This window comes from Podarcis muralis, chromosome 2 (genome assembly GCF_964188315.1).
Source record: "Podarcis muralis chromosome 2, rPodMur119.hap1.1, whole genome shotgun sequence".
NCBI classification, from domain to species: Eukaryota; Metazoa; Chordata; class Lepidosauria; order Squamata; family Lacertidae; genus Podarcis; species Podarcis muralis.
Window position 1 is genome coordinate 67,851,642 of NC_135656.1, and position 26,201 is coordinate 67,877,842.

The window sequence follows — 26,201 nt, forward strand, 5'->3', positions numbered from 1 at the left end:
AGAAGAAAAAGGAAATAGGTTATGTGGAAAGGGGAGCTGCTGAAAAGGAACATACCAACCACTGACAACACAGCGCTGCACTGCGCCTGCCACCTTGGTTTGGACAATTTTGAAGTTAATAGTACAGTGGATTTAAAATGTGTTTTTTGTTGTTGTTGTTTGTTTTGCATTTTCTGGTTGGTGAAAGAACAACTTTACTGAACCAAGCGAGCAGAATGCCACTTGGACGAGGAAGATGTCATATAAAGGTAAAGGTACCCCTGACCATTAGGTTCAGTCATGGACAACTCTAGGGTTGCGGCGCTCATCTCGCTCTATAGGCCGAGGGAGCTGGTGTTTGTCCACAGACAGTTTTTCCAGGTCATGTGGCCAGCATGGCAAACCAGAGCAGCGCACGGAAATGCCGTTTACCTTCCCGCCAGAGCAGTACCTATTTAACTACTTGCACTTGACGTGCTTTTGAACTGCTAGGTTGGCAGGAGCAGGGACCGAGCAACGGGAGCTCACCCCGTCGTGAGGATTTGAACCGCTGACCTTCCAATCGGCAAGCCACCCGTGTCCTACTTAGATGTCATGTAGATGTCATATAGATGACACTAAATCAGCTGACGTACACATAGATTCAAAGCTACATTAAAGGCTTTAATTTAAAGCCGGGGTGGGCAAGCCTGTATTCTTACCTCATGTGCTGCAGCAGTGTCGAGCGTCCTTTTACAGTAAATGGCGCATAGTATCTAAGGCCAGCCAAGTTATTTTACCTGAGGAGGGAAATCCCACAAGCGCCTTTCTCTCCTCCCTGGCACTAGAGGTGCAGCAACAATAAATTTAATAACCCATAATTTGCTGCCCTTCCTTCCATGACACCCCAAATCAGCTTGCGTGAGGCACTGCCGCCTCTCTATGCCCAAGGGCAGGGCCAGCCTTGTTACTGAGGTAATGTGTGTGAAATGTGTGGAGCACTTATACCGCGCTACGTTAAGTATTTATTACCAAAAAACCCCCAACAACCCAGGTCATGCGAGTCTAGGTTCCTGTTCCCTCCAAGTCAGGTGTGTGTGTGTATGTCTGCCTGCCTGTCTCTTTCTCTGTCTCTGTCTGCCAATTCTGCATGCGCGCGCACAAGCAGCAGCCTACCCGCCGCTCCCGGAGCCTGGCTCTGCAAGCGACAGCGGCCTCTCCTTTCCTCTAGGGGGCGGGCTAGACGGGGCGGAGCGGCGGCGGCGGAGCTGCTGGGCCGCTGGCTGGCGGGCGGCATGGGGCTGTGAGCCGGCCGGGCAGCGCCCAGGCCCCGCGCCCGCCATGCCAGGCAAAGCCCAGCACTTCCAAGGTCCCCAGGTCAGCTGCTGCACCAAGTACCTGCTCTTCGCCTCCAATGTGCTCTTCTGGGTGGGTGAGCGAGCGGGCGCGCGCGCGCGCGGGACGCGGCCCGCCTCGAGGCGTCGGGGGCGCGGTGGGGCGCGCGGTGGGGAGGGGGCTTGCGCCGCCCGCTTCCCGCGGGGGTGCCGAACTAGGAGTGGGGCGTGGGGAGAGACGGATGGGTCTCCCCTTATTTTCGGCTGCAAGTCCGGGCCTGGCTCGGGGGTCGCTGGCCTGCCGGGAAGCAGAGGGGGCTCTCCCCTCACCCTCCTTGCGGCGGAAATAATGGAGAGCCGTCTCTCATTTTAAGGGTGCTCCGGTGGAGAGTCTGCAAGAAACTGAGCTTGGGGTGGGGGTGGGGTGGGGTGGGGAAGGTTCCTTATTAGGAGCGCCCTTTCCCTGGGACGAAGACGCTTCCAGCTAGGATGGTCATTATACCTGGTTTGGTACATGAATGTGGGAAGCTAGACTGTGATCCGTGTAATCCGGTATTGTCTGAGGGGCAGCATTATACACTTGGGGCAGAGCAGCGGTTTCCCCCACCGCTTACTACCTGAGCTTTTTGTATGCAGAGTATGTGCTCTTCCCAGATTCTTCCTGCTGGTAATGCTCAGCTGTATTTATTGCCAATAGAGTGTCATTCCCTTGCCCCCACGCAAAAAAAGTTATTCTCTGGCTCAGAAGGTTGAAAGAAATTCTGCGCATGTGTGAACAGTGTGCAGCAAACCAGGTGCCCAAAGTCAGCTGCTTTGAAGGCACGTGCGCCAATGTTCTTTAACTACTTACTGTTGGTGAAACTCCTGCTGAGGGCTTCTTGCATTGGTAGGTTGCCCCTCATCCAACTTAACCCCCCCCCCCTTTCTTGTTCTCAGGTGTGTTTGTTGGGAAGGGTAGTTGCCTTTGCAAGCTGCCATCCAACAAAACTACAGTTCCCAGGGAGCAATAGGATGATCTGAGTGCACCCAGTGCCATCAGGTCACACGTGCCACCATTGTGAGCTTGACTAGGAAAGAACTTGCATGTAATGCCTTGGTTCTCTTCCATGAGCGGAAAAGCATCTTCCAGTCAAAGAAGGGCTCTTTATGTCATGATGGCCAACATGGATGGCTTTAAAACAGAAGCAGACAAGTTCAGAGAGAATAAGACTGTCGATAGTAACTACTCAGAACCGCAGTTGGGGAAGAGTTTTGTTGGGCTCAGATGGGCTTCCCGTAAGGATTTGCACAGCCACTGTAAGAACAGGATGCTGGACTTGATAGGCCATTGGTCTGGTTCAGCAGAGCTCCAAATCTGATGAGCTTTCCCTAAGCGTTCTCTGAGAAATCTTGTAAATACCGTGGCCATTTGAGACAAGGGGAACTTAGCCACCACTGCTTTCAGCCTCCACTGTTCTTGCGTGCTTCACCACCCTCGGCAAAGGAAGTTGTGCTATGGGAAGGTGCGTCCATCTGCCTGTTTGGTTGTATCATATGCTTGTGGTTTACCAGTTGCAGCACTGAGAATCCCTGCATCTGTTTGTTTGTGGCTTTTGCCATTGACTGACATAACCCTCAGAAGGCATTGTGGTAAAGATGGGAGTGGCCTGCGATACTAGACACCAGACTTGCCCTCTGACTCATTTACCACAATATTGTGCTAACAAGTGTGTTTTTCTATATAAGACGATGTTGTGGGTTTAGTTATGGTAGTGTTTGTCTGATTATGACAATACCTATGTATGTTTGTTGTAAAATTGTTCTTAACAGGGGGAATAGGCTCAGAAGGGAAGCCATTTTGCAGCAAGACTGTTGTTTTTTACAGGGAAGTTATCCCAAATCCCTGATACACATCATGGTGGTGCAAGCAAGTTACTCCTTTGGAAATGCAAAAGAACTTTGCTTCCAGCTATAATCTACAATGAGATTTGGGTATGCTTCAAAAGTTTCAAAACTCTTACACAGAAAATACTTCCATGCAGGAGACATTGTGAAACTATCCCCAGGATGCGTACGCTGCATATACATCATACTGAAGAGCTGCATATGTGCATATTCACATGTGATGGTCTATCCCATGGGTAGGCAAACTAAGGCCCGGAGGCTGGATCTGGCCCAATCACTTTCTCAATCCGGCCTTCGGACGGTCCAGGAATCAGTGTGTTTTTACATTAGTAGAATGTGTGCTTATATTTAAAATGCATCTCTGGGTTATTTGTGGGGCATAGGAATTCGTTCATCCCCCCCCCAAAAAAATATAGTCTGGCCCCCCACAAGGTCTGAGGGACAGTGGACCAGTCCCCTACTGAAAATGTTTGCTGACCCCTGGTCTACCCATAGATTGCATTGCCTTCTGTTTTGCCCACAAGACAGCTTTCCATGTTGTCACATTTGAAGCTGGCTTGTTTTGACCCACTGTGATTGTTCCAACCTCTACCAGTCACATTTGGGAGTGAAAATAAACACAGTGTTAGTAAGTATGCCTACAGTTTCCAGGGAAGCTGGGATTAGCTAGAGTTACTTCCCTTAACATATTGCCTGCCCTGATGGGCATTGGACTCCTGCACTTCCTGTACAGTGAATGTTGCTGTTTGTGAAATATTTATTTATTTTTAAAATGTCTCTGGAATAGTACTCTCTGGGCAAGGCCACACGATGCAATTGAAGATGAAAACCTGCATAAATAATAAAATCACAAAAGCAACTATTAAGTCAAGATCATAGGGTGGAGAAAGATGTGAACCCAAGATTTCTCCAGATTAAAAATTCCTTCAAGCTTATCTGAAGGGAAAATTGTATTGTCTTGACACGTTTTCTGAAAACCAGTAAGAAGGATGACAGATAAACCTCTTGGGGTGGGGAGTTCTACACTTGGGGTGGGGAACCTTTCGACCTCCAGGTATTGCTGAACTACAGTTCTCACCAGCCCTAGCAAGCACAGCCAGTGGTCAGGGATGATAGGAGTTGTGGTCCAGCAACATTTGGATGGCCACACATTCCGCATTACTGATCTAGATCTTGCAGGTGGCTAGAGCTACCTCAGGTGGCTGGGGGCATTCACAACTGATTCTCCTTGGATGATCTATATGTGCAAGGTGGTAGGAAGCATTCCTTCAGATAAGAACATCTGGTTCATGCAACAGCCGGGACTTGTTTCAACCTGTTGAAGGATGAGGGTGAGTCATCTCTGATATTTTGATAAGGCAGACAACCTGACAGAGTGATCCAGAAATGGGCTGTGCAAAGGTACAGATGCTGTTGTTTAGAAATAAGTTTCCTTGGGTTTTGTGAGTGCTTTGCTTATCCAGAGTTTACTTAAATCCTGGTGTGTTTACAAACCTGTAAGTTTGCCAGATACTGAGTTGGACTGCTGTTCCATTTAGCCCAGTACAGTACTGTCTACTGTGACGGGCAATGGCTCTCCAAGGGTGAAGAGAAGTATTTTCCAGCCTTGGTACCTGAGATCCTTTCATCTGGAGAAGCCACGGATTGACTTACTGTTTACAAAGCATGCACTCAGCCACTGAGTTATGCTTTCTTTTCAGGTGTCCTCCAGATAACTTGTTTATTGAGCATTCATCCTGATTTGTTTGCACAAAGCTTATGCGGAGGTTAGATCATACCTTGTTTTTTACGGGGCGGTTATACAACAAGGAACATTCATCTTGATTTGCTTGTGGGTTGTTTACATGTCTTCCTGTGCTTCATTCATCCCTTACGTTTCGGTGCATTTTCCTGCCAACCAACCACAAAGTCCATTTTTTTAATTTCCAAAGTGGATTTGCTCTGCAAGGGACAGCAGCCTTTTAATCCACTTTAATGGCACAAACCCAAAGTTCCGGTATCCACCTGAATCCCTTTCACAGAATAGTAACCATTTGGAAGCCACGTCAGTTAATTCAATTTCTTTTAGTTAATTGACTTTTCTGCTCTTGGCCCCTTCCATTTTGAACTGTGGGTTTTGCAGGTCATTGTGTACCATGGCCAATTCCAGCTCTCTCACGCCATTTCCATGTTTCTGGAATATGACTGCCTGTATACAACAAGGTTAGCCAACAGAGTGCTTTTAAATGTTTTGGATTGCAATTTCCATCAGCCCCAGCCAGCATGACCAATGGCCAGGAGTAATGATAGATGTAATTTAAAAGCATCTGGATGGCATCATGTTGGCTAGCCCTGTTGTATACAAACAGTTCTTTTCCAGAGACAGTGTGGTAGCTTGTATTGTCCATGGTACACAATGACCTCCAAAACACATGGAGACTAGCTGAAGAGGGGGAAATGCAGCACAGGACACTCTCAACTTACTTCCAGAAATAGTGTGTAAAGCCAAAATTGAGTTCAATGTCAGGTGGGATTGCTAAAGTACTTTTTCCTGGATGCCTGCTCCCTTTCTATTTTTTATTTTTGCCAAGCACGTAAAGCTGAATAGACACATGCTAATGGCACATAAGCTGTGAGTTACCAGTACTTTTACGTTACCTTCTGTGTGTACACAACCCTAATCAGTGTCCCCTCTAGGTAGGCTGATGTCTTAACTATCTCCATTATACACCGCTAGAATTTTGGTGCTGGCTGCTGCATTTTGGGGGCACACAACAAAATGCCTGGCAAAGTTCCAAATGCAATAGCCCCTGGTCCTGAAAACTTTTCTTGGCTTTTCATGAAGTCAGATCAAGGGGTACTCACGCTGGGTCAAAACAGAGAGCCAAATACTTCAGTGGAATTTTTCTTTGAGTTCCCAGCTGAAGTGCTTATTTTGCATTAGGAGATTGTGGGGTGTGTGTAAGCAGCGGGTGTGTGGGTTGGGACTGAGAGGTTTTATTGGCACGACAGGACCTCCCAGCTGTGTATTATGCAAGTTTGATTTGTGTTGCTTCCAGAACTTTGATCTTTTTCTCTAGGAAGGGTTTACTTTTCTATCACAATACCTTGTTTGATCTGTCTCCCACCCCCTTTTCTTCTCTCCAGAAGAAAAAGCATAAAAAACTAGAGAGGGAGGGGAAATCACCATAAATGAGACACAAAGAGGATCACCTGGGTATGAGTATTGCATCAGCAAAAATGGTTCAATAGAGAGGGTTGGCATGGGAGAATCAGATTCACTCCATACATCAGTTAATGCAGGATTTGGGGAAATTGTATTTCCTCAGACCTTTTTGTCTGCATTAGCTTGCCTGATGGAATTGAGAGATAAAGGTAACTAAAGATGAATGCTTATCCTTTCAGAGTCCTAGTTTATTTGGAAAATTTTTGCTCCCCTCTTTAGCCAAAGAGGCTCCCCAAGTGGCTTACAAAAAACTGTAGTAAGACATTTGCTTGCCTCAGACTTTTAATCTAAAAGGCAAAACACACAAAGAAAAAGGGATGGGGAGGGAGGAGGCCTTGGGCACCAGTTCTTAAAGTTATTGTTCTTATAACACAGTTATTTAGTTCTATTTGTGTGGATTTTAGCTGTCTAAGAGAGCAACTGCTCTCTGGAAAAAACTCTTTTCCTTCCCCACCACCCATCAAATCTGGCAGCTAAGCAGGTAACACACATTTCACCCAAGTTTAGCTCTCGGAACTCAGTGGCAGCTGAAATCTGCATTGAGGGCAGGACTTGATGGAGTTGCCCTCCCTTGCTCATGTAATGGTGATGAAAGAAGCCATACTTCATTATATTATTACCTAGTCCTAGTGGGTGGCAAATTGATCTTCTGAACAGGATTTGTTGCTGGCATCAATCTTTGCTTTGGAGATCTTTAAGCTATAGCATCCATCATCTTAGGTCAGAAGGTGGTAGAAATAGCAAGATTGAAGTGTCCAGGTTGACATTGAGGGATAAGGTTGTCCAGGATTGTAGGGTGAACCATAAGCAGCACCCTGGAAGGCCTTGTGGCTACAGGCCAGGATGCTATTTTTTAACAAGCTAAAGTCATTATTACAGTCGTACCTTGGGTTGTCCAACAGAATCCATTCCAGAAGTCCATTAGACTTCTAAAATGTTCGCAAACCAAAGCACGGCTTCCGATTGGCTCATTGGCCCCAGAAAAATGCCAACAGCCAAAACAAACGTTTGGCTTCCAAAAAACATTCACAAACCGGAACACTTACTTCCGGGTTTGTGGCGTTCGGGAGCCAAAATGTCCGTGTTCCAAGGCATTCGACAACCAAGGTACGACTATTGGCTTTTGTGTAGTCAGTAGTGTATTTGCATGAGTCCCAAAGTAGTGACAATTAGCATTACCAAACCAGGGCAAAGTTTTTACAACAGTGACTTGATTTTCGAAAGTCACTTTGTAATGCTTTTACTGTGCCAAAAATGTGTCAGGAATTGGGCCTTAGCCGAGATGGATCTGAATAGCCCTAGCTTTGCCCAAACTCTGCTTGTCTTTGTCTGAGGCATGCAAAATCATTGAGAGACTTTGGCAGGCCAGATGTGAGGCTGGCTTTAGGCAGAGGGCTGGTTCAGATGTAATGATCACAGCTTAATAAATCATGATTTATTAAGCCAAGAATGAGTGCTCTGCTTCCTCCACCTTTAGTTCACAGGCTACACTTATCCTGTCCTGATTTGTTTAAGATTTAAACATTGAGCCACAGGATATGATCCTAGTTGTTGCGATTAAACCACAGTTTCCCTGTTCACATGCAACAGGAAACTGCAGTTTAAACAAAGCATGATAAAAAGGTGAAGTCCTCATGCAGGGTTGGTGGGCTCAGGCATGATGCTTGTTCTTGGCTTAACACACCTTGTTTTATTAAGCCAAAATCTTTCCGTCTGAATGGGCACAATGTTAAACAGTACTCTGTGTACTGATGTTGCTTCTTTTGCATATCATCACCTCCATGTTGGAGCATCCCCGGAGCTCCTGAGCCCCTTGTCTCCCATCACATAAATTTCCTTTGTGGCACCTACATGCGGCTCCCCACAGACAGTGGGGTAAGCATGCAGCAATTGCCCTAGGAAAGGGGCAGGGCCTTATTTGTGGGCAAGGGGAGAGCTCTGATCAATGCTGCTGCTGTTTCAGGAACGTTCCAACTCCTACCACGGGAACAGAGCAGCCATTGTCTGCACTGTGCCAGGCTTTGAATTGCTCCAGACGCTGTGTCTCCAGCCTTCTGTTTTCCAAGACTGGCAAGCCAGGACCCATATCGGGGGTGGGGGTGGGGAGTGGCCTGTTAGTGTCAGTGGGACTGGAAAAGTGTGGCAGTTCAGTGCGTTCTATCCTGCAGTGGTGTAAAGTTGGCCTTGTAAGATCTCTCCCAGAAAGAGAAGTTGATCCCCTTTATTAAGAGTCTCGATTAGGTGTTGGCTCCAAGGGTGCAGGGCTGGGAGATATTCTACATGAGGGGTGGGAAACCCTTCTCAGCCTCTCATGCACAAAGCATCAGTGGGAGGTCCCAGAAGCAAACATTGGCAGAGCAGATCATGTACATTTTACCTTTATTTGGCTAGACTAGTTTCTACAGGCATTCTACATGCCCCATCTCTATCCTCCATCCGGACAAGCAAGAGGATTTATCAGAGTTCAGGGACACATTGCAGCCAGGAAAAAACCCTCAGGGTGTGAAGTAGGCCCAGTGAGGGGGGTGGGCTGAGGGGAGGGAAAGCCAGATAGAGAGACCTAGAAGGCCGCATTCAACCCTGAGCCCTGAGGTTCCCCATCCCTGGCCTAGATGTCTCATTCAGAGTGGGCCTCCTCTTAGCTGGGGAGATGGTGGTCTTGGGATCTAAACAGCTCCATGCCTTTGATTGAGGCACACAGGAAGTAGCTGCTGCTCCATAACAAATTCATGGAGGAGAAGGCTATCAATGGCTACTAGCCATAAGGGCTATATTCTGCCCCCTCTGTCAGAGGTAGGCGGCTTCTAAATACCATTTGCTGGACCACAGTAGTGGGAAGAGGGCTGTTGCCTTTATGTCCTGCTTATGAGATTCCTGAATTTGATTGGTGAATGTGAGGACAAAGATGATGGACAGATGGCATTTCGTATCATCCAGAAGGCCTGTTCTTAATTGTGTGAATTTTGTGCCCTCCAATTGCTCCTACTTAATAGGTACAGCAATTGCTTTCTTGCTGCGTGTTCTGAATGGGTACCTAATGCTGTAATATATCCATCAGACATCCGGATCCAAGGATATAACAGTGGACAGTGTAAAACTGTACATCCTGCGTTCCATGTTTGGAAGTTGCATTTCAGAAATATGCAAGGAAGCATGTGGTGCCCCTGTCTTCCTCTGTTACATTCTGAAGTTTGGGAAATCAAAAAGTAATTTTTTGAAAAGGATCTTTAAAAAACAAAACAAAAACGGAGGATGTTTTGAGTTGAGCTTCTCTCACTCAAAGTTCCAGTCTGCTAGTCGTGACCTCCATACCTCTTCCTCTTTGTGCCTGACTCACCCTCCCCTGTCTCAAGATGTGGCAGTGAGCTGAAATGAAACCTAATTCCTTACCCAAAACCACAAATCAACTGCTGTCCTAAACACCCACTAGGGAGTAAATCCCTCTGGACAAAGTGAGGTCTACTTTAGAATAAAGATCCATAGGGTTGTGTTGTCAATTATGAAATGGAAATAAAAATGCTGAGAGTGTGTGTGAGAGGGAATATGAAATGTTTCCACTTTCAAAATTTAGGTTTTTAGAATTTTTTTCCAGGCAGGATATAGGCCTATCTGATTGCTAGGTTCTGGGACTCGGATCAGAAGAGGATACGCACTGTTTTGTTCCTGCTGATCCTCTAACCAAAGTCCAGTGAAAGGCACTATCATTCCTAGGGATGGATTCAGTTAAGTTCATGCACCCGTAGGAGCCAGCACAACAGAGTCCTGCTAGTGCAACGGGACTTCCTCCTTGCACTTCCACCCCACCCGCCATTGGCTCTGGAGAACCACCAGAACAGCACAAAGCGGGAGGAGAGGGGGAATCGTTCTGTCGGGCAAGCTGAGATGCTTGCGCTGATGGAACAATTAGAAGAGCACAGCGCTGAATTCTTCCCTCAGTCTCAATCATGCTGCCATGCCTGGGAAATGCCATGCCTTGCTAATGAGTTGCAGGTGGCTGCAGTGCTTAGAAGTGGGCATGCATTGGGGAGTAGGTGCTGGAGAGACTGGAGGTCCCGTTGGGATGGAGTGCAGTTCCTTGGCAACATCTTCACCTAGCCTGGTCCTCACTGATCCCCTGCATCTAGGGGAACTTGAACATACCTTGTCAGGTCTTAACTGACTCTAAAAGCTTCAAGCTGTGTGGAAGATGATAGAAGATGAATACTTCTTTATGCTATTTCTCAGCAGTTTGTGCAGCACATGGGAGATTGCTGTGTGTTTTGCATGGAAGGCAAATGGTGAAGTGGATCCTGGTAGACTTATTACCCACTGCATTGCACGACATCTTTAGGAGAAGAAAAGGCTAAGGAGTAAACCCTACACAAATCCAGAATGGGGTCCCTAAAGTGGTTGGATGGCTCCATGTACACCTCTTTCCGGCAACTCCTGCAGCCAGGCTGGTACCAAACACATTGCTCTGCTTTTCTTTGGACTGCATCAGCGAGGCCAAGAGGGGGGTCTTGTCATCTGGGCAGTCCAGGACCTCCATACACACTGCCCAAGGGAGGCCACTTCAGTGCTGCTAATGCAGCAGGAAGCAGCCATTATGAGTTACTGGTCTCTGCAGCCGCAGCAGGCACTGTAATTCTCCAGTGGTTTGGCATCACCCCCAGAGGTGCACTCCATTGTCTCTCAAGACAGATGGATGCCAACAATGCAACAGATTTGGTGCAAAGATTCCTGTAATGTGTGTTAGGGTGTGCTCCTCCTGCTTGCTGTGTTCTCCATAACACTGTGCTCTTTCCTCTTTTTCAGTTGCTGGGGGCTGCCTTCCTGGCCATTGGTCTGTGGGCCTGGGCAGAAAAGGTAAGTGTGGCTGCTGCCTTGGACCATAGTAATGATGAATTTTCTGGCTGGCGCTTTTTAATGTTCTCACTGGTGTTCGGGATTATAGATGGCTCTGGTGCTCTTAGCCGTGGCGTTAGGTTCCTGAAACGAACATGCCTGTAAACTAACCCAGGTTCTGGAAGTAAGTAGCTTATCCCCTCTGACTAGGTGCAAAGGACAAGTGATTGACAGGCCTCTGCCTCTGAGCACTTTGTGGTACATAGCTGTGCTGCCAGCTCTTGACAAGTGAGCTGAGGTAACCAATCATTTTCTTCTAGCCGGCAAGGATACTCTAGTTCACCAGTGAGCGACGTTCATTAGAAACACCAAGGAAGGGATTCAACATTGCAACTTCTCTGATGCTTCTGTCAGCACAAGCATTTGTGGTTGCTGGGTGAAATTTATCTCCCGTCTCTTCCATGCAGTGTTCTGGGGACCCTGACCCTCCAGAATGGATCTGGGGGAGGTGAAGGTGGGGGGAGGGAGAAACCCCATTGCACTCTTGTAAGCCCTTGCTCTGACTTCTGCTAGCATGCCAGGCTAGTTGGATCCAGGCCCCAGATCCTCTATTTCAGTTTATTAAAGACTCAGTGTTGGAATGAAAATACAGACTTGTGCAATGATCTTAAAACACACTTCTGGATGTAAGTTTCATAGGATCATAGAACTGTAGAGTTGGAAGGTATTTCTAGGATCATCTAGTTCAACTCCCTACAATGCAGGAATCTTTCTCCTAACATGGGGCTTGAATCCTTTTGAAATAAGTGTTCCTGTTTTCCAGGTAAAGTGGGTGGTATTCAGCCACGTTTTACTAAAAGTAGGCCCACTGAAATTAATGAACATGACTAAGTTGCGCCTATAAATTTTAGGAGGTTGACTGAGTAAAACTTAGCTGAATACCACCATAGATGTATGGAATTCACCATAGATCTATGGCAATCATTCTGCATGGTCTCTCAACACCCCCTTGAGCCATTTTTTGGGGGGGTAGAGTAGGGGTGAAGCCCCAAAGCACTAGAAGGAGCGCATGTGCTGGCTTCCACTAACGAGACTTGTTAGTTGAATCCTGCCCAGTATATTTGTGGTGCCAGCTTATACATCAACTTGAATTTCCAAGTTTCAAGTCCTTATCAGGTATACAGCAGGCCTATGTGCAAACTGAGGACTTCAATACCAGGTGACAGGTTGCATGTTTGAAATGAGCTGTCTGCCAGAGTTTATGACCACAGATGGGCCTTTCATATGACATGACATCGCCTCAAATATGGTGCTTTTCAGTTGAGTCGGCTCAGGCTGCCCACTGTTGAAAAATCAAGGGCTGTGCCTGCATGTGTTTACTAGTCCTTTGTGAAGGTGATTGATTTAGGGTACACTGCAGTAATGCCTACTTCCATTCTGAACCCTGGTCCCTTGTGTTACAAGCTGTTTTACCCACGTACAGCAGAGCTCCCCGAAACATCACTTTTATTGTACTTGGCTCTGCAGGATAACTCCCCTGGGATTTACAGCAAATCCCTTCCTCTCCCTAGAGTCACTGCACATTTATACTGAGAGCCTCGTTTTCTTCCCACCTCCCCTTCTAACCCCAGTAAATCATCCTAAACAGAATGTGTGGTGTCCTATCAATAAAGAAGAAATATTGAGTCCTGTGACTTGTGAATTTCAGGTCCTAATGCTCAAAGAAGGATGCTGCTGTTACTTGCAGTGCTGGGAAAGGGTTGTGGGTAGCAGATTCTGAATCCCAGTGGTGGATGACCTTTTTTTCTTTTTGGTTCAATGGCCACATTTACCCTTGGCCAATCCATCATGGAACTTTGAAGTGTCAGGCATAGCCCTATTGGCTTTAGCCCAAACGTAGCAGAGTTTTCCTGCACAGCGAAGAAGCTAGTTGCGGCAGTAATGACTAGTCAGCTAGACTCAGAATAACTATTTACAGGATTTATTAAAAAGGAAAAATAAAACCAGCAGAGTTTCTGCATACAAATAAAAGCAAAATAAACCCTCTCTTTCTCTCTCTCAAAACCATACACAGCACTTCTACTCCTAACACACCTCACATCAAACTGAGCTAGCAATCCCTTGATAACAGAGTTGAGTGCTGGTCGTTAACCAATCAGAGTGAGTAGTTTCTAGGTCAAGCAGACCTGGGCTTTCTGCCAAGAGTAAATTGACACTGCCCTGAGTTAATTGTGCGAAGCTAGAATCTGCAAGTTTCCCACGAGAACCAATTAACAGAAACTGAACACCCCCTCACAGATTCTGCTGAACAATTAACACCAAATACACCTATGTAGGAGATCATTTTTCCAGCAAACCTAAACCCTTGCACATTCGCTTGTTCTTTATCTTTGCCAATGGTTTAGTTAACACATCTGCTACATTTTCTTCACTTGATACATAAGTACAGGTGATTACATTGTCTTGTACACAGCAACGTACATTTTGGTATTTTACAGAGATATGTTTGGAACGCGATTTGAAACCCTCTGTTTTACTTAATGTTATACAAGCTTGATTGTCAATGTAAACTTGTACTGGTTCTCCACAATTTACATTTAAATCTGCTAACAAATGCTTGAAATAAATCACCTCGTTGCACAATTCACTCAATGCGGCGTACTCTGATTCCGTTGATGACACACTTACAACGTCTTGCTTGCGTGACCGCCAGCTGATTAAAGCTCCACCGACCATTATGACTAGTCCTGTGACAGATTTTCTATCCGGCAAATTTCCCCAGTCACTATCACAGTAGCAACTCAACATTTCATCCTCTGAAGAATTTAATTGTAACATATAGCCAATTGTCTGTTTGAGATACCTCAGAACTTGTTTTACCCCTTTCCAGGCATTTAGTGTGGGTTTTGAGACCAATCTACTTAATATGCCTGCTAGATACAATAAACTTCCAATTACAGAGTGATATACATCAGGATGTTCAAATTCAGGACTCTCATCTATGTGAAGTGTTTTTATGAAACCTGGATCCATAGGCACCACTGCCCCTTTGCAATCCTGCATCCTGTATGTAGTCAGTAGTTGTTTAACTTTGTTCTGCTGACTAATTAGGCAGCTGCCATCTTGGGCCCAGCACACTTCCAACCCTAGATATGTCCTAACCAGGCCTAAGTCTCGTCATAATCTTTTCCAGGCCTCTGAGAGTATCCTTGAGCCACTAAACGAGCTTTGTATTTGTACTCTCCTGTCACCAGAGGTTTAAGTTTGTACACCCACCTGCAGCCTACAATCTTTGCCCCCTCAGGCGCTGCTACTGGTGTAAAAACCTTGTGCTCATTCAGAGAGGACATCTCTTCCTCCATTGCCTGTTTCCAGAGGTCTGCCTCCTCTTTTGGTAACTTTAACACCTCCTGAAAACTCTTGGGTTCTGCACTTACACTAAACACATTTGCAGTATCTGGGGAAAAACGCACTGGAGGCACTCCTTTGTTTTGTCTTTTAGATCTTCTGGGAGAAAATTTTTCTTCTGACCCACTTTCCTCCTCAGAACTGCGACCTCTCTTTTGTTGCTTAGCCACTGGTCTCTGGCTAACTTCACTTTCCTGAGAGCTCTTATCTGAACTTTCCTCCCCCTCAGACTCTGACTCCCTGTGTCTACCTTCAGAGTCATGAAGCTCCTGGGAAGGTTCAAACCAAACCTCAGTATTGGCATGTAGTCTCTCCCAGCCACTATGTTCACAAAAACTGGCATTCCTGGAGATCACAATGCCATTTGTCCCTTCAGCAAAGCGGAAACCTTTTCCCAGCTCCTGGTAACCCACAAACACTAACTGTTTGGTCTTAGGATCTCCCTTCTTCCTCATTTGTTTCGGAATTAATACCCAGGCTTTTGATCCAAACACATGCAAATGGTCAATTTTGGGTTTTTTCTGAAACAATTTAAAGTACGGAGTTGTACCTATTGTTTGATGAAAGAGCCTATTTTGGAGATAACACGCGGTGAGCATGCTCTCCCCCCAATAAGACATGGGCAAATCAGCATCATCAAGCATGGCAAACATCATGTCTTGTAAAGATCTGTTTTTTTGTTCTGCCACGCCATTCTCCTCTGGGGGAAAAACGTTCGTTTTTCTATGCCCAATGCCACGCTTCTGTAACCAATCTCTAAAGGCATTTGACATAAATTCGCCACCTCTGTCCGTCTGAATCCTTTTGAGTTTAATGGACAGAAATCTTTCCACAGATGCCACCCAGCCTTTAAACTTAGTGAACACGTCACCCTTATTCTTCATGGGAAAAACCCAGGAATAACGTGTGGCGTCATCCACAATTGTTAATGAAAAGCGTGATCCACCCCTGCTTACAGCAAATGGACCAATTACGTCCATGTGAACCAGCTGTAGCGGTGACTCACTAACTCTGTCACTTCTGGGGTAAGAGACTCTGTGGGTTTTAACCTTTTTACAAACATTACAATCAAGGTACTTGTTACAACTCTTTAAATTACCCCCATCAGCCAATTCAGACATTTTTAGTACACTTTTCCAGCAAGCATGCCCCATTTTCCTATGCAATAAGTGCACACAGTTGTCATGTATAGCTTTGTTATTCACTGCAGGCTGAGATTTACTGACTACTGCTGCAACTTGAGATCCTGCTTTAAGCCAAAACAAGCCTCCCTCTGACTTAGCAGTGCCTAAAATCTCACCAGCCTTCTTAATAATGCAACTGTCTCCTTCAAAATACACTTTAAACCCAGCTTTTAGCAAACAATCTACAGACATCAGATTGCTCCTTAATGACGGCACACAAAGTACATTTTGCAGGCATTCACGAAGACAAGGAACAAAAACTGCACCCCCCGAAATCACTTCGGAAGTACTTCCGTCTGCTAGAGCCACCTGGCTGCGCTGTGCTGAGTTCTTGGAAACAAACAATTCATCTGAATTCACGATGTGGCGAGATGCTCCCGAATCGACCACCCAGACCGCTTGTTTCTCATCAGCAATCTTGACCTCGCCGGTCACCAGCTGAGCCGACTGTTTTCGTTTGAAGAATTTCTTTTTACGCTGCTGCTGCTGCTGATCTCGTCTCTGCTCCTGCACCGGCAACTGAGACTTGACCAACTCCGGACATTGTCGTTTTAGATGCGCTGAGGACCCACATTGGAAACAACGCCTAACAGCAAACGCTGACTCCTCACCGGTACGCTGCTCTTGCTTCACCTCTGGCACGGCATGAGAACTCCTTCCAAACCGCCCGCCTGTAGAAGCCTCTGCAGCCAACGACCTTTCTTGCCTCTTCTGCCATTCTTCAATCAAACGCCCAGTAACGTAACTGACTGATAAATCATGCTCCTGCATGCCTTCTAGAGACAAAACTAAATTATCCCAGCTTTCCGGGAGAGAACTCAAAATAATAGCCACCTTCTCCTGCTGGTCTAACGCACAGTCTCTTTCCTGTAGCGCTGCAAACTTTAACTGTAAACTGTGTAGGTGTTCCTGCATTGTAACCCCAGGCTGTAACATTGCCTTGTACAATGCCTTGCGAATGAACAGCTTGGAAACCGCTGTCTCACGCACATGGAGTTCTTTAAGTGCTTGCCACACACCTCTAGCTGTCTTGATTCCCCTCACATACGGCAACTGGGAATCTTCCAGCCCCAAGACAATTGTGGCCCTTGCTCTTTGGTCTTTATCGAGGTCTTCATCATCAGGCTTCACAGGAAACTTACTCACCACTTGCCAGAGACCATCCCTCTGCAGCACTGCCTGCATGCGTTCCGACCACAGTAAGTAATTGGAGTCATTCAGACGCTCAAAAGCCATCTGAACTGGTTGTGAGGCCATCTTGAGAGCGATGTCCCTGGAACCCGGAACCAGCTACTCACGACCACCGAGAGAGAAAACAGGAACCACAGCACCCAGCACTCACACGCTGCAGCTGTTGTCCTTGTGTCCGCTGCGTCACCAGCTCACAACAGTCAGGAACCAGCCAGAGAACAACAACTTCTGGAACTACTGGAACCAACGCCGTTGATGCTGACACCACCGCAACTCAGGCTGGCAGCACAATGCCCATAACCTCATGGAACTTTGAAGTGTCAGGCATAGCCCTATTGGCTTTAGCCCAAACGTAGCAGAGTTTTCCTGCACAGCGAAGAAGCTAGTTGCGGCAGTAATGACTAGTCAGCTAGACTCAGAATAACTATTTACAGGATTTATTAAAAAGGAAAAATAAAACCAGCAGAGTTTCTGCATACAAATAAAAGCAAAATAAACCCTCTCTTTCTCTCTCTCAAAACCATACACAGCACTTCTACTCCTAACACACCTCACATCAAACTGAGCTAGCAATCCCTTGATAACAGAGTTGAGTGCTGGTCGTTAACCAATCAGAGTGAGTAGTTTCTAGGTCAAGCAGACCTGGGCTTTCTGCCAAGAGTAAATTGACACTGCCCTGAGTTAATTGTGCGAAGCTAGAATCTGCAAGTTTCCCACGAGAACCAATTAACAGAAACTGAACAATCCAGTGGTGGAGGCGACCAGAACAGGGTTGGCCACTCCCTCTCGCACACACACTTTCACATTCACACTCACATGCAGGAGACTGAGAGGCACACAGTATCCCTCCTTAGCTGATCCAGGCAGAGCAGCTGAAGATGAGGGTTTACTGCCCTGTACTGTGTCCTTAATCCCCCCATTTTTTTACTTCTGCCAGTGTGGTGTAGTGGTTAAGAGTGGTGGACTCGTAATCTGGGGAACCAGGTTCGCGTCTCCGCTCCTCCACATGCAGCTGCTGGGTGACCTTGGGCCAGTCACACTTCTGTGAAGTCTCTCAGCCCCACTCACCTCACAGAATGTTTGTTGTGGGGGTGGAAGGGAAAGGAGAATGTTAGCTGCTTTGAGACTCCTTCGGGTAGTGATAAAGTGGGATATCAGATCCAAACTCCTCTTCTTCAAATTGGCCACATCAGCCCCTTGAACTGGGGGTTAGCTGCTTCTGCTGTATCCCAAAGATGTAGGGTGATGTTAGAGCAAAAGCATCAAGAGGTTGGAATCACCCAGCACCCTTTGAGTCTAGTTTAGACATAATTAGTAAACCATGGTTTGTTGTTACATCTAAGCAGGGACTCATGTCTCTTGTAGCCAGTGGCTTTTGGGAAGTGCCAGCTTCTCTGAATCTAAATATGGACATGAGAATGTAATAATTCTTTTGATACGTCAAACCCAAAGGTCCATCTAGCCAAGTAGCATCCTATTTCCTTCCAGCAGTGGCCAGCCAGGTGCTTCTGGGAGCTCCCCAGCCTTCAGCTGTTGTCCTTAGCACCTGCTGTTCAGAGGTATGCTGCTGCTGTCCATGGAGGCTCCATTTGTCTATAAGAACTAATATCCAACACTATGCTTATCTCCCATGAATCTGTCTAATCGTTTTAATACTGTCTCAGCGAGTCATTGCCACACACCCTAACCCTGTTGCTGTCCCTGGCCTGCAAGGTAGCTTCCATATAAGCCACAGGAGTAGCAGTGTTGGTGCATTACCACTAATATTACTATAAATTGCAATAAAACTCCTATTCCATGTGTGTCCATGGTGATGCGCTCCCTTGGAAACAGACTCCTGTCTTCCCCTGCTCTGCTCTTGGAACATGGCAAGACAAGAGATGGTCTCCTTTCTGCTACCTACTCCTCCATCTTCTCAGAGAGTATTTAGCTCTTCAGAGCAGGTACCACACCTGCCTTTCTCAACCTGGTGCCCCCTGCAGCTGTGATGGCTGGGGGTGCTGGGAGCTGGAGTCTGAAAGCATCCTGAGTTCACTGCATTGGGGAAGGCTGTGTTACATGATTCACAAAAGTGGGCTTAAATCAGCCACTTCCGCTTTGAAGAAAAAGCAGCCAGTTCCTTCCTGAGATTAGTCTCTCTTCCCACTCCTACTGTTTGACCCCAAAGGGGCAGTTTACTGCGCACAGCTCGTATTTTTTTAAAGCCTCAATAACATAACAGGTAGTTTGACCTTCACTCTGTTACGATTATTACTGCTTGTAGTTAACCAGTGAGTCATTTGCTGTAATAAATGTTGTGATTTACATGATCGTAGCATTAAAAATGTTACACCATCAATGCTGTGAACTTGGGAGTCATCCATCCCTTCTCCCCCCAGGGCGTGCTTTCCAACCTGTCGTCCATCACAGACCTGGGTGGCTTTGACCCTGTCTGGCTCTTCCTTGTGGTCGGAGGGGTGATGTTCGTCCTGGGGTTTGCTGGCTGCATTGGAGCCTTGAGGGAAAACACTTTCCTGCTCAAATTTGTAAGTATTTGGGTCTTCCTGCTTTCCCATTCCGGGTGGTGGGAGCTGAGTAACGTGAGCTGGGCGCCTCTTGCATTCAGACCTTGGCAAAATGCAGCGCATCAATACCTAGGAGTGGGGTCCTTTCTGTCTCAGCCTCCTTGGGCCTTAGGAACTAATGCTGGAGCCTGGAGGGAGGCTGAGTGCAGGCATTGCTGCACATGGAGGGCCAACTGCAATCAGGGGTTTCCCTAGATAGTACAAGGAAGATCCCAGGGCAAGCTGGGGAAGGAACACTGGATCTACTACTTGGAATTGAAGGACTGAGCAGGGAGCCAACATTTTTTGGGTGGGCTGTGGAGGTTAGAATGAGAAGTACGGTTGGGAATGAAACTGGAGTACATGCACTATGTTCCTAGTGCTGCTGCTGCATTTTAACCTCTGTTACCTTCCTTTGGGGGAAATATCGTAATAACACCTTGATTTCCTTCTACTTCAGAAGTTTCAGAGGAAGTGGGAAGCACTAGTATTGAGTATTAGCACAGCATTTTTAGGTTTTTGATATCTTAAAGGTCAAGGTAAAGGGAACCCTGACCATTAGGTCCAGTAGTGGCTGACTATGGGGTTGCGGCGCTCTTTTCGCTTTCTTGGCCGAGGGAGCCAGCGTACAGCTTCCGGGTCATGTGGCCAGCATGACTAAGCCGCTTCTGGCGAACCAGAGCAGTGCACGGAAACACCGTTTACCTTCCCGCCAGAGTGGTACCTATTTATCTACTTGCACTTTGGTGTGCTAGGTTGGCAGGAGCAAGGACCAAGCAACGGAAGCTCACCCAGTCACAGGGATTCAAACTGCCGACCTTCTGATCAGCAAGTCCTAGGCTCTGTGGTTTAACCCACAGCACCACCTGCTTCCCTTTTGATATCTTAGTGTGATTTAAGAGACACTTACTGTCTTTCTTACTCTTCTGTATTTATAATCTGCCTTAACAAACAAGTTCTCGGAGCATCTTACTTCCCCTGTGACTGTCTGAGAAGTGTGAGGGCGATCCTTATCCTGCAGCCATGCGCTGCCTGGACATCCCCAGGATCCCCCTGCCTTACTATCTGACCTGCCTCTGCTTTGCCCTCAGTTCTCTGTGTTCCTGGGGCTCATTTTTTTCCTGGAGCTGACGGCTGGTGTCCTGGCCTTCATCTTCAAGGACTGGATCAAAGATCAGCTCAATTTCTTCATCAACAATAACGTCAAGGCCTACCGCGATGACATCGACCTGCAGAACCTCATAGACTTTGCTCAGGAATATGTGAGTCGTACGATCGCCCTGAGCGATCTGTTTGTTCTGGGGCTGGTGGAGTGTGAGGCACCGTACTGTGGAAAGACCCTGCTTGCGCACATGATAGTTTGGGGAGCCATTCTGGCTACCTGTGCAGATTGTGCTGCTGGTTGGCCTGTTTTTTCTCCCCAAAGTTGTATTTTCTGCAGTCAGAAGAGAGATGGAAGAAACATAGGGAAAATGAAGGAGAACTGTGATGTGATGACAGTGTTAAAATAGATACCTATGACAAGCGAGTGAGCAATGCATGGTGTTTCCAGATTAATAGGTACCCAGTGTAAAAGCATCCTTTGCACTCCGTGGGATTAGAGTGGTAATGGTTACCAAGTGCACACCAGAGCTGACTCTGCCATCTGGTGGCAGCTGATGAAGCTGCAGGGTTGCAGAAATGCTTCCTGCAGCCTGTATCCTAAAGTGACAGGAACTCTGTGCTGTCTTCCGTGAAAGGCCTCATCTTCTATAGCCGGGGTTGGAAACCTCCTGCCCGTGGGCCTAATTAGATCAGCTGGGTCTCCCAATTTGGTCTGCTACACTATTTTGCCCAAGTGAAGCTTAGGTTTCCTACACCTGACCTCGTGTACAGAGCATGTAAAGACGCAGCTGGGCCCAAGGAGGTTTGCAAGTGCTGCAAAGCCCTGTGCACAATGCTACGTTTAGACTTATAAAGTGCAGTGCACTGATCAGCTGATCGTAAACATGGGCAAAAGCAGGTCACATGACACCATTGGGCTATCAGATGATTGGCAGGTGGACAGTCCTACCCACCTTTCAAATTTAGGCTGCTGGGATGCGGAAGATAAGGATTCAGCCCATGGGTCAGATCCATTTCCCCACTCCTGCTGTGTAATATTTTGCCTTCCTTCTTTGTGACCACATCTGTCCATTTTGTCCATTTTTGCACCTTACCCAATCTAGTTGTTGATGGACTTCCAACTCCCATCGATCCCCAGCCAGCATGACCAAGTAGTCAAGAATGGCTGTAGCTGTAGTTCAAAACATATGGAGGGCACCCATTTGAGGAAGGTAGCATTGGTATTTTTGGGGTAATTGGTTGCTGGACACTTACGCTGGTTAAAACTGTCTCCCTGTACAGTGGTCTTGCTGTGGGGCTCATGGCCCTAATGACTGGAACCTCAACATTTATTTCAACTGCACTGACTCCAACCCCAGCAGGGAGCGCTGCGGGGTGCCCTTCTCCTGCTGTGTCAAGGACCCTGCGGTAAGGAGCTAAAAGGAGAGGGGTGGTGAATAGGCCTTAAACCTCAGGAACAAGGGGCTACAGGATAGGGTGAATTCTTTGCTGCTCATTCTCTCAAGACCTATGGAGAGCACGCTTAAGCTGAGACATTAATAGAGCAATTGCTCAAGTGTATGAATCATTGCCTAATGGAAGAGATGAGGAACCTGTGACCTTCGAGATGTTGTTGGACTCCCATCAGCCCCCACTTTTGGCCATTCTGGCTGGGGCTGATGGGAGCTGGAGTCCAAGAACATTTGCACCTAGTGTATATAGGAGGCCAGGTTAAAAATACAATGATCTGGACGGGCACAACTTTCTGTTTCATGAGCTATATTGGGTTGGGTTGTGGGGGGTAGATGGCGGAACCAAGGGCTGCAGCTGAGGTATTTGGGAAGGTGGGTCATGCAAAGCCAAGTGTTGGAGAGATTTAGGGGGCAAAGTAGTGAGACCTTTCTCAGGGAAGTGGTTAGAGAGCTTCCCAGTATGGTTTGATTAGCTTTGGGTCTGTTGTTTCTGCAGGAGGATGTTCTCAACACGCAGTGTGGCTATGATGTCCGCCTTAAACTGGTGAGAGCTGGCTTGGTATGTCTGGGCCCTGGGTGGGAGGAGCCAGGCAGATGTGCTTCCTAGAAGGCACATCATGGGACCAGGCACAACTGGCACAGAGCAAGTTAGCATTCTGGGTTAAGCGCAGAAATAATAAAGCAAGGGGTGGGCCTGTGCATGTTCTAAATGGGGGACTGCAGAAGTGGGGCCAAGTGGCTAGGTTGGGGTGGGCTGGGACTAGTGGCCACAGAGCAAATATTATTTTTGCCACTGGGCACAGAGGATTGTAGCATTTCGGCTGAAGTGGTTCCCTTGTCTCTGGGCAGAAGATGGTTCTATGCATCCCTACTTCCAGAGCTGTTCACCTGCTTGCCTTTGCCTTCTCTGCAGGAGCTGGAGCAGCAGAGCTTCATCCATACCAAAGGATGTGCTGGCCAGTTTGAGAAATGGCTCCAGGACAATCTTATTGTGGTAGCCGGGACTTTTGTAGGCGTTGCGCTGCTCCAGGTATATAAGCTGCTGCTGCTGCTGTGAAGCTGAGGTGGTGGTTGTTTTTGCAGGATAAAATGCCTCTGAACTCCATATTGTAAACCAATAACCGGCAAAAAAGGCAACCCAAACCCAAGCCCATTCAAGCCTTGTTCAGATACTTAAACTCACATGTTCTCTATTGTGCAAAGGGGCAGGGCAGGCAGGGTTGCGCTTGTTAGCTCTGTCCCCTCTGTCGCATCCCCATTGCCAGCCCCTTTGTCTTCCACACATTGGAAGGCAAACGTCTGCAATGGGGATCCTGCACTCAGTCCACCTCGAACTGCCTTTTCTCTCTTCTGTGCCTGCCTCTCGTTCTATTTGTCATTTTACTGCAAAGGCTAAGCTGGGCAAGACTTCCCCCTCGCCCCTGTGAGTGGCAGTAATAATACTGAGTTGAGAACTGTGAAAAGATGGAATCAATATCCTTCCTGATAGTCCCAGCTTTGTATAGTTCTTGTGTGCATGTGTACAAGTGCTTCTCATTCTCTTTAACGTGCACCATCCTCAACCTTGTATTTCAGATCTTTGGTATCTGCATGGCACAGAACCTCGTGAGTGACATCAATGCCGTGAAAGCCAACTGGTGACACCAGAGCAAGGCCTGTGCTGCCTTCCCCAGGCCCACAGCGCCCTCCGCAGGACTGAAGCCGCAATCCTAGCCACAGCCACAGGATGCCGCTGTGCCATTAGCCAGCTGTTTTTGTGTGGGTAGCCAGCGCTACCGGTATTAATGGCTCCCCGGCGCCCTTCCATATCGTCCTCTTCCTGGTTGGGGTGCACATGGCGTATGAGCTGCGGGTGGCCAATGTAAATAGTATTTATTATAGGACATTCTGGACAGGACTCCTTCCACCGCTACCCTCACTGCAATATTTGTGGAGCCAGGCAGCCTGTTGCACCTGCAGGCCAGAGACTCTGAAGGCCAAATGACACAGGGAGCTCTGGGGCTGAGTAGGTGCCACAGGAACCCCAGGCGGATAAGGCCCAGCTCCTGCGGCTTCTCTTTGGGAAGCTGGTTGGAACCACCGTCTTGTTTCTGCTGCCTGGTGCAGCCCTGACATTTGTACCCTCCCTTAAGCCTCTACTTCCGGGAGGGGAAGTCTGTGGCTCATCTGACATTGTTGGACTCCAGCTCCCATCGGCCCTAGGGGGTGGGCAAGGGATGATGGGAGTTGTAGTCCAGCAACAGTAGGAGTGCCATGGGATCCTTGTCCCTGCTGTACTTGAATTTTCTGTGCTCCCCTCTCTCTCTCCATCTGCTCAGGTCTCCTCTCTGTTGGGGGATTGGATTAGGAGAACACGAGGTTATGTACCCTGCTCTCCCCCCCCCCCCCATGCAAACCAATATGACTCTTGGCTTATGTGGGTCACACTGTTGGTCTCTGCCCTCTCTCTCTCTCTCTTAGGATCAGAATCCAGCCCAAAGTATTAAGCATAAGACAAAACCCGCTGCCGCATCCCCTTTCCCATCACAACTCAGCCCTACCTGCTTTGTTTTCCAAAGGGTCTTCAGAGGCCCCGTTTCGACAGCTATGCACACACAGGCAAAGCTGGACATGGGTTCAGCTGCTTCACCCAAGAGAGAGAGCCAATCTGTACAAAAGCTGTGTTGGGTTTAAAACACACAAAGAGTAAGACTCCCTTGTGTATCAGAGAGAGAGAGAGAGAGAGAGAAACTACATGTTTCTTTATCTCCAGGCTTAGCTGGATTCACTTGTGTAAGAAATATGCAAACCTTTGTATGCAATTCCATCTCCTTTCACGTATTTGTCTGTGGGACCCACAGGGAGCACTCCTGGCTAAGATGAACAAAGTTTTGGCCTTGCCTGCACCTCGTGCTCTGTCCACCCCACAAGCCCTGCAGGACCCCCACCCCCAGTGCTTCTTTGGGGGCCGGCTGGTGGCACTTCTGAGAGGGCACATGGTCGGGAAGGTGCATTTTGTTCTGCGCTTGGATTTATTGTCATTTTCTTGCTCTCTTTCGGTTGGCATTCTTCCCTAATCCCCCTGGACTCTGCTGCTAACAGGACTGATCCGACCGTCTGGGATTTTGCTGTACCCAATAATAAAGCAACCCCTACCAAATGATTGTTATGCTCTTTTTACTCTAACCCCCACCCCCAAAAAACAGGATGGTCTTTGTGCTTAAGTAGTGATTTCTCTGCTGTTTTTAGGAGCATACAAAGCTGCCATATACTGAACCAGACCTTTGGTCCATCTAGCTCAGTATAGTCTACATCAGTTTCCCAAACTTGGGTCTCTGGCTGTTTTTGGACTACAGTTCCCATCATACCTGACCACTGAGTCCTGGTAGCTAGGGATGATGGGAGTTGTAGTTCCAAAACAGCCCAAGGCCCAAGTTTGGGAAACTCTGGTCTACACTGACTGGCAGTGGCTCCCCAGGGTTTCAGGCAGGATCTACTCCCAGCCTTATCTGGAGATGCCGGGGATCGAACCTGCGAAAGCAGATGCCCTACCACTGAGTTGTGGCCCGGTTTGTCGTGCTCTTGGCAAGGTTTCCCTGCTGTGTGAAGTGGGTGGCAGTGTCTCCTTGTCTTCCTCTCTACAGAAGACCTGGTGCTTTTTCAGTTGCAGTGTCAGCTTCTCTCCACGTGGGGGTGCTCCTGGCTAGCTTTCCCCCAACAATTCCAAACACCACAGCTCTTGTGCTTATTGCTTGCGGCATAGGCAAATGTATGCTTTATGCAAAAGTTGGGGGGGGGGGGGAGAGGGAGGTGCTGGTGGAAGCCTGATGCTCAGGCGGTTGCTGCCTGCTAGGGGTTTCCTGGTTACTGTCACCTTTGGCAGTGACAGTGGAACGGAAGGTTAGCAACGCTAAGAGAGAATTTGCAGAACTCAGTTAAAACAAGGGTGAAGCACTAAAACTGCTAGCACATTTGCAAAGCTAAACTGGTTTCAAATTGGATGGGGGGCCATGTGTTGAGATTCCTGCATTGCAGGGGTTTGGGCTAGATGACCCTCACGGTCCCTTCCGACTCTACAGTTCTGAGAGTCTATGTATGCATGATTATGTACTTCTCAGTAGCATCATCCCCCCCAA

At 47.5% G+C, this 26,201-nt stretch overlaps 1 protein-coding gene across 3 annotated transcripts; it reads left to right on the forward strand.

Annotated features, from left to right (window-relative positions):
* Nucleotides 1-1,193: 1,193 nt before the first annotated feature.
* On the forward strand, nt 1,194-25,225 carry TSPAN17 (tetraspanin 17). Of its 3 annotated transcripts, none has more exons than XM_028718440.2 (8): nt 1,194-1,335; nt 11,176-11,226; nt 19,367-19,513; nt 20,623-20,793; nt 21,917-22,042; nt 22,583-22,630; nt 23,000-23,116; nt 23,662-25,225. In XM_028718440.2, exons 1-8 carry the CDS (start codon nt 1,300-1,302, stop codon nt 23,725-23,727), a joined length of 762 nt encoding a protein of 253 aa, XP_028574273.1. In that variant the 5' UTR covers nt 1,194-1,299; the 3' UTR covers nt 23,728-25,225. The 3 variants fall into 3 exon arrangements, with proteins under 3 accessions (XP_028574273.1, XP_028574275.2, XP_028574272.1); XM_028718442.2 differs by having other exon boundaries at nt 1,199-1,386; nt 22,965-23,116; XM_028718439.2 differs by having other exon boundaries at nt 1,200-1,386.
* The last annotated feature ends 976 nt before the right edge of the window (nt 25,226-26,201 follow it).

Coding starts and splice junctions, on each gene's coding strand:
- TSPAN17 (XM_028718439.2), top strand. CDS start 1,300: ATGCCAGGCAAAGCCCAGCACTTCCAAGGTCCCCAGGTCAGCTGCTGC. Junction 1,387..11,175: donor CCTCCAATGTGCTCTTCTGG/GTGGGTGAGCGA, acceptor CCTCTTTTTCAG/TTGCTGGGGGCTGCCTTCCT. Junction 23,117..23,661: donor TAGGCGTTGCGCTGCTCCAG/GTATATAAGCTG, acceptor CTTGTATTTCAG/ATCTTTGGTATCTGCATGGC.